Genomic DNA, 12,228 nt, shown 5'->3' with positions numbered 1-12,228 from the left:
CTCCTCTGGACAAAATGACAAGACGAAAAAAATCACCTCAGCAAAAAGAACAAGAGGTAGTACCGTCTGCCAGGGACCTACTCAATACGGACATTACTACGATGTCGGACCTAGAGTTCAGAATCATGACTTTAAAGATACTGGCTGGGCTTGAAAAAAGCATGGAAGGTATTAGAGAAACCCTTTCTGGAGAAATGAAAGAACTAAAATCTAACCAAGGCGAAATCAAAAAGGCTATGAATGAGGTGCAATCAAAAATGGGGGCACTAACTGCTAGGATAAAGGAGGCACAAGAGAGAATCAGCGATATAGAAGACCAAATGATGGAAAATAAAGAGGCTGAGAAAAAGAGAGATAAACAACTACAGGATCACAAGGGCAGAATTCGAGAGATAAGCGATACGATAAGACGAAACAACATTAGAATAATTGGGATCCCAGAAGAAGAAGAGAGAGAGAGAGGGGCAGAAGGTATATTGGAGCAAATTATAGCAGAGAACTTCCCTAATGTGGAGAAGGAAACAGGCATCAAAATCCAGGAGGCACAGAGAACCCCACTCAAAATCAATAAAATTGGTCAACACCCCATCTAATAGTAAAACTTACGAGTCTCAGAGACAAAGAGAAAATCCTGAAAGCAGCTTGGGAGAAGAGATATGTAACCTACAATGGTAGAAACATTAGATTGGCAACAGACCTATCCACAGAGACCTGGCAGGCCAGAAAGGACTGGCATAATATCTTTAGAGCACTAAACGAGAAAAATATGCAGCCAAGAATACTATATCCAGCTAGGCTGTCATTGAAAATAGAAGGAGACATAAAAAGCTTCCAGGACAAACAAAAACTAAAGGAATTTGCAAACACGAAACCAGCCCTCCAAGAAATATGGAAAGGGGTCCTCTAAGTAAAGAGAGAGTCTCAAAGCAGCATAGATCAGAAAGGAACACAGACAATATACAGTCACAGTCACCTTACAGGCAATACAATGGCACTAAATTCATATCTTTCAATAGTTTGCCTGAATGTAAATGGGCTAAATGCCCCAATCAAAAGACACAGGCTAACAGATTGGATTAAAAAACAAGACCCATCGATATGCTGTCTGCAAGAGACTCATTTTAGACCCAAAGTCACCCCCAGATTGAAAGTGAGGAGGTGGAAAACCATTTACCATGCTAATGGACACCAAAAGAAAGCTGGGGTGGCAATCCTTATATCAGACAAATTAGATTTTAAAACAAACACTGTAATAAGACATGAAGAAGACACTATATCTTACTTAAAGGGTCTATCCAACAAGAAGATCTAACAATTGTAAATATCTATGCCCCTAACATGGGAGCAGCCACTTTTATAAGGCAATTAATAACAAAAGCAAAGAAACACATTGACAACAATACAATAATAGTGGGGGACTTTAACACCCCCCTGACTGAAATGGACAGATCATCTAAGCAAAAGATCAATAAGGAAATAAAGACTTTAAATGACACACTGGACCAAATGGACTTCACAGACATATTCAGAACATTCCATCCCAAAGCAGCGGAATACACATTCTTCTCTAGTGCCCATGGAACATTCTCCAGAATTGATCACATCAGGTCACAAATCAGGTCTCAACCGATACCAAAAGATTGGGATTATTCCCTGCATATTTTCAGACCACAATGCTTTGAAACTAGAACTCAATCACAAGAGGAAAGTCAGAAAGAACTCAAATACATGGAGGCCAAAGAGCATCCTACTAAAGAATGAATGGGTCAACCAGGAAATTAAAGAACAATTTAAAAAAATCATGGAAACCAATGAAAATGAAAACACAACTGTTCAAAATCTTTGGGATACAGCAAAGGCAGTCCTGAGAGGAAAGTATATAGCAATACAAGCCTTTCTCAAGAAACAAGAAAGGTCTCAAATACACAACCTAACCCTACACCTAAAGGAGCTAGAGAAAGAACAGCAAAGAAAGCCTAAACCCAGCAGGAGAAGAGAAATAATAAAGATCAGAGCAGAAATCAATGAACTAGAAACCAAAAGAACAGTAGAACAGATCAACGAAACTAGGAGCTGGTTCCTTGAAAGAATGAACAAGATTGATAAACCCCTGGCCAGACTTATCCAAAAGAAAAGAGAAATGACCCAAATCAACAATATCATGAATGAAAGAGGAGAGATCACAACCAACACCAAAGAAATACAAACAATTATAAGAACATATTGTCAGCAACTCTATGCCAGCAAATTAGATAACCTGGAAGAAATGGGTGCATTCCTAGAGATGTATCAAATACCAAAACTGAACCAGGAAGAAATAGAAAACCTGAACAGACCTATAACCACTAAGGAAATTGAAGCAGTCATCAAAAATCTCCCAACAAACAAAAGCCCAGGGCCAGATGGCTTCCCAGGGGAATTCTATCAGACATTTAAAGAAAAATTAATACCTATTCTCCTGAAACTGGTCCAGAAAATAGAAATGGAAGGAAAACTTCCAAACTCATTTTTTGAAGCCACCATTACCTTGATCCCAAAACCAGACAAAGAGCTCATCAAAAAGGAGAATTGCAGACCAATATCCTTGATGAACATGGATGCAAAAATTCTTACCAAAATACTAGCCAATAGGATCCAACAGTACATTAAAAGGATTATTCACCACGACCAAGTGGGATTTATTCCTGGGCTGCAAGGTTGGTTCAACATCCGCAAATCAATCAACGTGATACAATACATTAACAAAAGAAAGAACAAGAATCATATGATCCTCTCAATAGATGCAGAAAAAGCATTTGACAAAGTACAGCATCCTTTCTTGATCAAAACTCTTCAGAGTATAGGGATAGAGGGTACATACCTCAATATCATAAAAGCCATCTATGAAAAACCTACAGCGAATATCATTCTCAATGGGAAAAAGCTGAGAGCTTTGCCTCTAAGGTCAGCAACGCGGCAGGGATGTCCACTCTCACCACTGCTATTCAACATAGTATTAGAAGTCCTAGCCACAGCAATCAGACAACAAAAAGAAATCAAAGGCATCCAAATCGGCAAAGAAGAAGTCAAACTCTCACTTTCTGCAGATGATATTATACTGTATGTGGAAAACCCAAAAGACTCCACCCCAAAACTACTAGAACTCATACAGGAATTCAGTAAAGTAGCAGGATATAAAATCAATGCACAGAAATCAGTGGCATTCCTATACACCAACAACAAGACAGAAGAGAGACAAATCAAGGAGTCGATCCCATTTACAATTGCACCCAAAACCATAAAATACCTAGGAATAAATTTAACCAAAGAGGCAAAGGATCTGTACTCAGAAAACTATAAAATACTCATGAAAGAAATTGAGGAAGACACAAAGAAATGGAAAAACGTTCCATGCTCATGGATTGGAAGAACTAACATTGTGAAGATGTCAATGCTACCTAGAGCAATCTACACATTCAATGCAATCCCCATCAAAATACCATCCACTTTTTTCAAAGAAATGGAACAAATAATCCTAAAATTTGTATGGAACCTGGCGAGACCCCGAATAGCCAGAGGAATATTGAAAAAGAAAAGCAAAGCTGGTGGCATCACAATTCCGGACTTCCAGCTCTATTACAAAGCTGTCATCATCAAGACAGTATGGTACTGGCACAAAAACAGACACATAGATCAACGGAACAGAATAGAGAGCCCAGGAATGGACCCTCAACTCTATGGTCAACTCATCTTTGACAAAGCAGGAAAGAATGTCCAATGGAAAAAAGACAGTCTCTTCAACAAATGGTGCTGGGAAAATTGGACAGCCACCTGCAGAAGAATGAAACTGGACAATTTCCTTACACCACTCACAAAAATAAACTCCAAATGGTTGAAAGACCTAAACGTGAGACAGGAGTCCATCAAAATCCTAAAGGAGAACAGAGGTAGCAACCTCTTCGACCTCAGCTGCAGCAACTTCTTCCTAGAAACATCGCTAAAGGCAAGGGAAGCCAGGGCAAAAATGAACTCTTGGGATTTCATCAAGATAAAAAGCTTTTGCACAGCAAAAGAAACAGTCCACAAAACCAAAAGACAACCGACAGAATGGGAGAAAATATTTGCAAATGACATATCAGACAAAGGGCTAGTATCCAAAATCTATAAAGAACTTATCAAACTCAACACCCAAAGAACAAATAATCCAATTAAGAAATGGGCAGAAGACATGAACAGACATTTTTCCAAAGAAGACATCCAAATGGCCAACAGACACATGAAACAAGTGCTCAACATCGCTCGGCATCAGGGAAATCCAAATCAAAACCTCAATGAGATACCACCTCACACCCGTCAGAATGGCTAGAATTAACAATTCAGGAAACAACAGATGTTGGCGGGGATGTGGGGAAAGGGGAACCCTCCTACACTGTTGGTGGGAATGCAAGCTGGTGCAACCACTCTGGAAAACAGTATGGAGGTTCCTCAAACAGTTGAAAATAGAGCTACCATACGATCCAGCAATTGCACTATGGGGTATTTACCCCAAAGATACTAATGTAGGGATCCGAAGGGGTACGTGCACCCCAGTGTTTATAGCAGCAATGTCCACAATAGCCAAACTGTGGAAAGAGCCAAGATGTCCATCGACAGAGGAATGGATAAAGGAGATGTGGTATATATACACAATGGAATATTATGCAGCCATCAAAAGGAATGAGATCTTGCCATTCCCAACGACATGGATGGAACTGGAGGGTGTTATACTGAGTGAAATAAGTCAATCAGAGAAAGACATGTATCATATGACCTCGCTGATATGAGGAATTTTTAACCTCAGGAAACAAACTGAGGGTTGCTGGAGTGGTAGGGGGTGGGAGGGATGGGGTGGCTGGGTGACAGACATTGGGGAGGGTATGTGCTATGGTGAGCGCTGTGAATTGTGCAAGACTGTTGAATCGCAGATCAGTACTTCTGAAACAAATAATGCAATATATGTTAAGAAAATAGAAGAAGTTAGCAGGAGGGGAAGAATGAAGGGGTATAAGTCGGAGGGGGAGACGAACCATGAGAGACAATGGACTCTGAAAAACAAACTGAGGGTTCTAGAGGGGAGGAGGTTGGGGGGATGGGTTAGCCTGGTGATGGGTATTAAAGAGGGCACGTTCTGCGTGGAGCACTGGGTGTTATGCACAAACAATGAGTCATGGAACACTACATCAAAAACTAATGATGTATGGTGATTAACATAACAATAAAAATTTAAAAAACAAAGAAGAGGGGGAAGAGGCAGGCACATCTCCCCTCATCAAGGACACTTCCTGGAAGTTGCTTCCGTTGGCCAGAATTTAGTCAAATAGCTGCAACTGGCTCAATGGAATATGGAAAATCACTCCCATTCTGGATGGCAGAAAATTCAAGATTCTTTCATTACAGAAGGAGAGGTAATGGATATTTCAGTGCCAGTGTTTCTCCTGTTCCCCTAGCTCCAGGGTTCTCACTCCTCCTCCTCCTTTTTTATGGCAGTTATTTGGCCTCTGACACACACATTTTCGAGGAGACAATGACCAGACAAGGTGTGCAGTCTTCCACCCACGTGTCTTCCTTGAGGAGGGAGCTGTTGCTACACCTACTTCACAGGGACATAAAATGAGAGTTCTTTGGCTAGTGTTTCAGTTGAGGAAGTTGTAACAACTGAGAGAGTTTCTGTGTTCAGTATATCATAAAAGTAAGCAAAACAAACACCTCCGATGAAAAGCACCATAAAACCAATGAGATTGTTAATGCAAATGGGAAACCAAAATTGATGAAATGCAAAATAAATATTTAACTTCTCAGAGGGCAGCTATCTTTAGACTGCTAAGTAATTCGGAGGCTAATGTTCTTAATACAATCACATTTTCCCTGAAAATATTTACTATTTCTGTTTTATTGCCTTCTTCATTGCCATTAATAAGATTTGATTTAGGTCACAAATATATGACAATTCCACTAGAGGCAACATTTTCACCAAAATCTCCTGAGGCTGACATATCTAATGGAAACTTTTTAAAGCATGTACATAGACTTGAGAATGAACTTGGGAGAACATCCATGAACACTCCCTGTAGATGTCAGTTGGGGAAAGTGATGATATGTAATATAGATGAACATCCTAAAGGGAAATGCTGTATGCCAGGTGTTTTCATAAACATACCAATGGGGCCATTTTCTCCACTGGACATTATACCCCCAAAGCCTGAGACCTATGAAAATGGTCAAGATCTGAAAAAATACATATATATTGGCTTCAAAATTCACTAATGGAGAAGCAAAATTAATAAATGTCTAATTAAGTATCTACAAAATAGAATACTTTGTTCTTGTTAATTGTTAAATTCAGCATTCATGAATTTTTCATCAGTATTTTATTACTTTTGAAAACAATTAGTTGCGCAGCATCTCATAATGCAAGAATTCACAAATATTCACAACTGCCAAGATTTCATAATCAGTAGTAAATGAAACAAGCTGCCCATAGCCGAAAGCAAACTCACTTAAAACCTTTCAAAATTTGTATGACAGTGTGTCTGTTTTTAACCCAGGGTGTAGATACATCTCCGTATGTTTGATGCGATATGGAGTTTCAAAAAAAAAAAAAAAACAAAACAAAAGCCTTAAACAAGGGGTTGGCATATTTTTTTCTGTAGAGGGCCAGAAAGTCACTATGTTTGGCTCTGGGGGCCATACGGCTCTGCTGCGACAGCACCAAAGCAGTCATTGATGACACATAGACAATGTAAGAGCAGAGCTGTGTCCCAATAAAACTTTATTTACAAAATCAGATGGTGGGCCATATCTGCAGCACTGCCGTGGTTTTCTGACCATTGCTTCAGATCTAGAAAGGTCTAATGACCACCTACTGATCCCTGTCAACAATTCAGTCTCAAAAAGTATAGTTCTCTAAAAATTGACTTTTATCCCGAATTACCCAGAAAATGCCCTAGACTCTCCTCCAAATCATTCCAGCATTACACACTCCCCTGTCCTGTTGATGTCCCAATGCTTCAGAGATGATTTTTCTTCTTTTTCAGTTACCCAGAACACTTGGTGATGAGTGAAGTAACCATGTACAAACACTTGCGATTTCTTTAAAGTAAATATCTGCTCAGCTACTTCAGAAAGAAAGGGAAGTTGTAACCCTGAGTCAGCTCAAACTGCTTAATGTAATACTTCACTGATTGGACAGAAAAGGTGTGTTTCCCCTGATTGATCCTGGGCTGTGAGAGGGCACTCACCAAAGATGATGCCCATCAATTATATAATTTTTTTAGAATTTGGCCATGGAGTCTTAGATATCCAATGTATTTGTTCAAGTGTCCTGATAGCAAAATTTACAATTTTGCTTAGCTATTGACTAAGTAAAATTAGACAAGAAAACCCTCTTATTTTTATTACGATCTATTACCGTCATTATCATTACATCACTGTTACTATCGGGTCACTCGTGGCCTTCTCCGGGTGGTCCTTTCTTTCGGATCCGTTAAGATTAGATTTGCCCGTGTGTGGGAGAAAATCCGAAAGAGCAGTGGCTTAAACAAGACGTATTTAAACCTCCCTGATCTTGAGTCCAGAATAACGTGGTCAGGGGAGCGGACCTGCGGGGCTTCATGGTATCAGGGACTTGCACCCCCTTTGTCCTGCGTCATACATCTTTTACTCAGACAAGAAAACTCTTTATAGGACACATATCCCGCTATTTAAATTTTTTTTTAAAAGAATTTTAAAAGAAGCTCCTCTCCCCAACACACACACTTAAACTAGCAGTAAGTGGACAAGTAATAACCCAGTTAACATTTGGGTTTTGTTTAAAGATAAAATCTAATTGGAATTTATTCATTCACTGGCTACTAAATTCTTTCACGTCCTTAATAAATGCAGATTACATTGTGTCCATTCATATGTTAGAGCGTGTACTGCTTTTTAAAGTGTTTTAAAAGTGTTACGCATTATCCTTTGTCTTAGAAGATATTTATTTACTCAAAAAGTGAAAAAGAATCTATTTATTTCTTGGCAACCACTAAAAATACTGATCACAAATATTACAAAAGACATTCCCCTATGCATCTATTTTATTACTTAAACTGAAGCAGAATCATAATTATAGAAAGGTACATAGTTACTAAAAGCAATCCATTTTCATTTTTCCCCAGTATTACCTGTTGTTACCAAATTGCTATATAATCTATAAGTTATCATTTCATTTCCCCTCAGAGCAGGGCTGCTAATAGAAACAAGGTATTACACAATTAAGATTTAATGTGAATGTAAAATTCACATTAAAAAAAACGCATGACCTGTTGTTTTGCTTTGGTTCAAGACTTCTGCTCTGAAAATATCAGAGCATTTAATCCAGGCTTGTGGTTACCCTCGTGTTAGGGAGAGGAGGGTTTTAAGGAGGAGGAAGGGGGGGGGAGAAGAATGTCCTTGAATGGTGATTACCCTCCATGAATGATTCCACTTCTCCAAAATGTGCTTTTTTAGGAAAGAACACTTGACTTAGAATATATTTCTTCAAGTGGAGCAGCCTTTGAAGCCCACAGGTCTGGCTCTGAGAAGGTAAGAGAACTGAGGCTCTCTGCCCTTTCACACTCTCCCTCCTCCACGTAGACGTGCGGCGGGTCCCCAGTGTCACCTGTGAGCACGTCCGTGCCACAGCGCTTCTGGAGAAAAGCCAGGGAAGGAGAAGGTAAGCACTGGGTCCTTCCACCCCTGGCCCGCCCTCTCCAGGCTCCCCTGAAGGGACCCCTCAATGCCGTGCAAATGGCAGGCTATTCTCTGCCCCCCGCTGTCACAGACTCAGAAACGGCAGCCCAGCCGAGGGGAAAGAGAGCCCCTGCCCACTTCCCAGCTGCTTTCTGGGAGGGAGCTGAGGCAATTTCATCCTGGCTTCCCACCCCCTCCTGCCTTCTCCGTCTTGACCCCTCCGTCACCCGGGCCCTGATGTCGCCCCTCCTGGCATTTGCACCTGCTGTCCCTTCCCCTTGAATGACCACCCCCACCTGCCAACCTCCACTGAGCAAACTCCAGCTCATCCTTCAGGACCCAAGTCATCTCCCCGTGAAGATTTTTGTGGCTTTTTCTGGTCTGAGGGACTCAGTAAACGTTTGTTGGATGGACATACCAGATTAAAGGGCTTTCACCTGCTTACTTTTGAACACCTGGAGAAGAATGCAGTCTGAACCTGAACCACGCATCAGCCCAGGTGGGAGAGGGCATGGCCAGAGTGTTCTAGGCTGTCACTCACTTCTGAGGGGAGGAGCTCACGGAGGGCGTGAGGACGTGCAGAGCCGAAGGGCTCAGGGTGCGAGGGGGCGGGAGGTGGGGGAAAGTCGGAAAAAGGAAGTGCTGGAGCCCTGGGGACCACCCACGTCCCCGAGCTCCCAGCCAGCTGTCCCCAACTTCCTCGGGCTCCAGGAGCCCCTCCTAAGCTCTGTTTTCCAGCCCTGCGTCTACAGGTGGCACAGGTAGGCCCCCGCATGCGTCTGCGATCGCTTTGTTAATGGGTGTATATTATAAATGTCACTGTGCTCAAAATGGGTACTAATAAGAAGCTGCTCTTATCTGTTTTTCTTATAATGACGTTCTTCCCACGATCTCATTTGAACAGAAGAATTTTGTACCCGAAAAGGTTTAGGAACAAAATCAACCAGAGGGCCTCTGTGACCCCCTTAGCTCAGAACTTCTGTAAGCCTACAGAGAACACAGAGGAACATTCAGGCCTTGGCCAAGTTCTTAGCAACTCAGCAGCAAAAAGAATCTGCCAGGGACTGAAAAACTCTACGCTTCCGAGTCTAGATGTGTTTTTTAATTACTTCTAATTCATTTTTCCACACAGACCTCTCCTTTTATTTTTATGTTGGGTATATTTTTTCACATTTCTAATTTTCAGGGCTTCTCACAGCGGTTAGCAAGGTAAGGTAACCCTTTCCATAGTGACACCTTCACCTGTACTTACAGGAGTAGAATATTCATTTCTTACTCCTCTTGGCTCAAAAAGCATGTCATAACCCTTAAATTTAAAAAGGATGAAAAATACATAAATAAGTAAAACAAAAGTAACAAGGATGAGAATGTTACTGGTTTCATATAAATTACCCAAGGATGCAGACATATGACTAGAAATTCTTGCAATCATATTGCTTTTAATTTCTGCACTAAAGGTACCATAATTTTCGTGAGCATAGCTATCTGTAGCAAAAATCCATGGGCAAGCTTTTTGGTTGCTTGGTGGGGATGGAGTATGAAAATTTGAGATTTTCAAGTCCCATCTTTGGTTCACAAAAGCCCAGTAAGCCCCACGTTGTGCCATGGGCATGGCCTCAACATTTGTGAATGAGGTAAATTCATCCCTAGGACCCAAAAATGGCTACATAATTTGCAGTAACCAGTGCAAAATTAAAAATGTGGGACCATTTGTCCAAATATTAAAACTTTCAAGATGGTGACCATAGAGCTTTAAACCAAGCATGGGGACCCGTGTGACTGCCCAGGTCCATCCATGCCCATGAAGCCAGCCCTGCCAGGGCCAAAGGGACACATTTATGAATGCATAAGCCCTTTCAAGGGTGGGTTCACAGCATCATCTTTGTGCAAAAAAGAACAGCATGTTTTTATTTTAGCTCAAACACAGCCCAAGGAAAGGTAATGAAATTATAGAGATCTTGAATTCTTTTTTAGAAGCTTTCCATCACAAAAATTGTAGCTTTTTGAACCTTGAATATCTCTTTTAGTAACTGTCAAAAAATTTTACATTTTTTTGTTAAATTAGTACCTATTTATACTGGGGGAGTCCAAATAAGGTCTCTGTCTGAGACCTCTATTAATAGTGTTACACCAAAGTCAGTTTTCTAGTTTTGATAAAGTATTATGGTTATCCTCGGGGAAAGCTGTGTGAAGGGTACACAGGAACTCTCTGACCTATTTTTACTTCTTATGAGCCAAATTATTTCAGAAAAATCATTTCATTTTTTTTAAAGATGTTACTATTTAAAGTAAGAGCCATGCCCAATGTGGGAATTGAACTCATGACCCCGAGGATCAAGAGTCACATGCTCTACCAACTGAGCCAGACAGTCACCCCCAGAAAAATAATTTTAAAAATCAGAGCAATAGTTCTAGAATTTGTCATAGAGTATATGAAGACATGATGCAGGAGGATGTTAGGGCTTAGTTGGCAGGAGGGCTGAAATTTGATTGGGGCCAAAGCCATGCACTTGTAACCTTACAGATGATCTCAGGTCCCCTCAGATGGACATGAGAAAATGTATTTATTTGTGGGTGTTCTAAAAAGCATCATACTTGATCAGAACTATCAAATAACAACTCTTTAACAACCAACAATAACCTTAGCTAGGTACATAAGTGAGAAGGTTTTCATTGACTTGTGTTTGTTCTACTGGTATCACAGAATCTTCTAGAAGGGCCACCCCTCAAGGGAACCAACTGTCAGTCATTAGGGGACTTACCACAACAGGTAGTGAACTTCTGTAATGCACCGAAGTCCCCGAGACAAAGTATTCCTTGTCCAGTGCTCTTGCTGCAGGTGGTAACATGTCCTGTAGATCCTAGGGGGAGACTGATTTACTCAGAAGATATGTGTCCTTACCACACCTTTCCCTTGCTCTGTGCTCATATGCACATAAAAGCTAGCATTTTGATGAGAGGGAGAATGGGAGTGGAAGAGGGAAGGTGGACAGATGCAAGAGAAGACTCTCGAAACAGAGCACGTGGCCGGCCATGACTGTAGGCGGGGACTCTAATATTCCATCTGTAATGCCGTAGATCCGCGAACATCGAGTATGTGCACGCATAAGACCTAGCCAGTGACGCAGACAAATGAAACTGTCTAGATTTAGGGATGAGGCTGTCAGCAATTTCTGCTTTGGGTGTCTATTATTTTATGAGTCCCTTCAATAATGAAACAAAATTTCAAAGAGAAAAAAGCTGGCAATGGATCTTAACAATGGTTAAAGATAGTCCATGCTTTGCAGCATGGATTTTAAAATATCAGGTTACCCAATAAATCATGTGACAACTTAACTTAGGGAAGGTGTGTAAATGGTAGCACAGTTAACCAGGTACCATAGGTGCAATTTCTATCCGCGAGGTGCAGTGAAGGGAACACAGAGACACATGGAGAAATAGGAACCAGAGACCTTGGCTTCCTCCCCGGTAGACAGGGAAAGGCAATTACCCTCTCCCAGGGGT

General features: G+C 41.0%; 1 protein-coding gene across 1 annotated transcript in view; it reads right to left on the bottom strand.

Annotated features, from left to right (window-relative positions):
* Positions 1-7,973: 7,973 nt before the first annotated feature.
* The window catches only part of CDH26 (cadherin 26), a 40,509-nt gene continuing 36,254 nt past the window's right edge, over positions 7,974-12,228 (bottom strand). The window contains exons 14-16 of the mRNA XM_027622609.2: positions 11,487-11,585; positions 9,977-10,030; positions 7,974-8,681 (exon numbers count right to left, since the gene is read on the bottom strand). Of these exons, the coding sequence (XP_027478410.1) occupies positions 8,499-8,681; positions 9,977-10,030; positions 11,487-11,585 (336 nt within the window). The 3' untranslated portion in view covers positions 7,974-8,498. The remainder of the gene's footprint in view (positions 8,682-9,976; positions 10,031-11,486; positions 11,586-12,228) is intronic.

The sequence above is a fragment of the Zalophus californianus genome, chromosome 8, assembly GCF_009762305.2.
Source record: "Zalophus californianus isolate mZalCal1 chromosome 8, mZalCal1.pri.v2, whole genome shotgun sequence".
In the NCBI taxonomy this organism is placed as follows: Eukaryota; Metazoa; Chordata; class Mammalia; order Carnivora; family Otariidae; genus Zalophus; species Zalophus californianus.
This window is presented reverse-complemented; position numbering and strand designations above follow the sequence as displayed.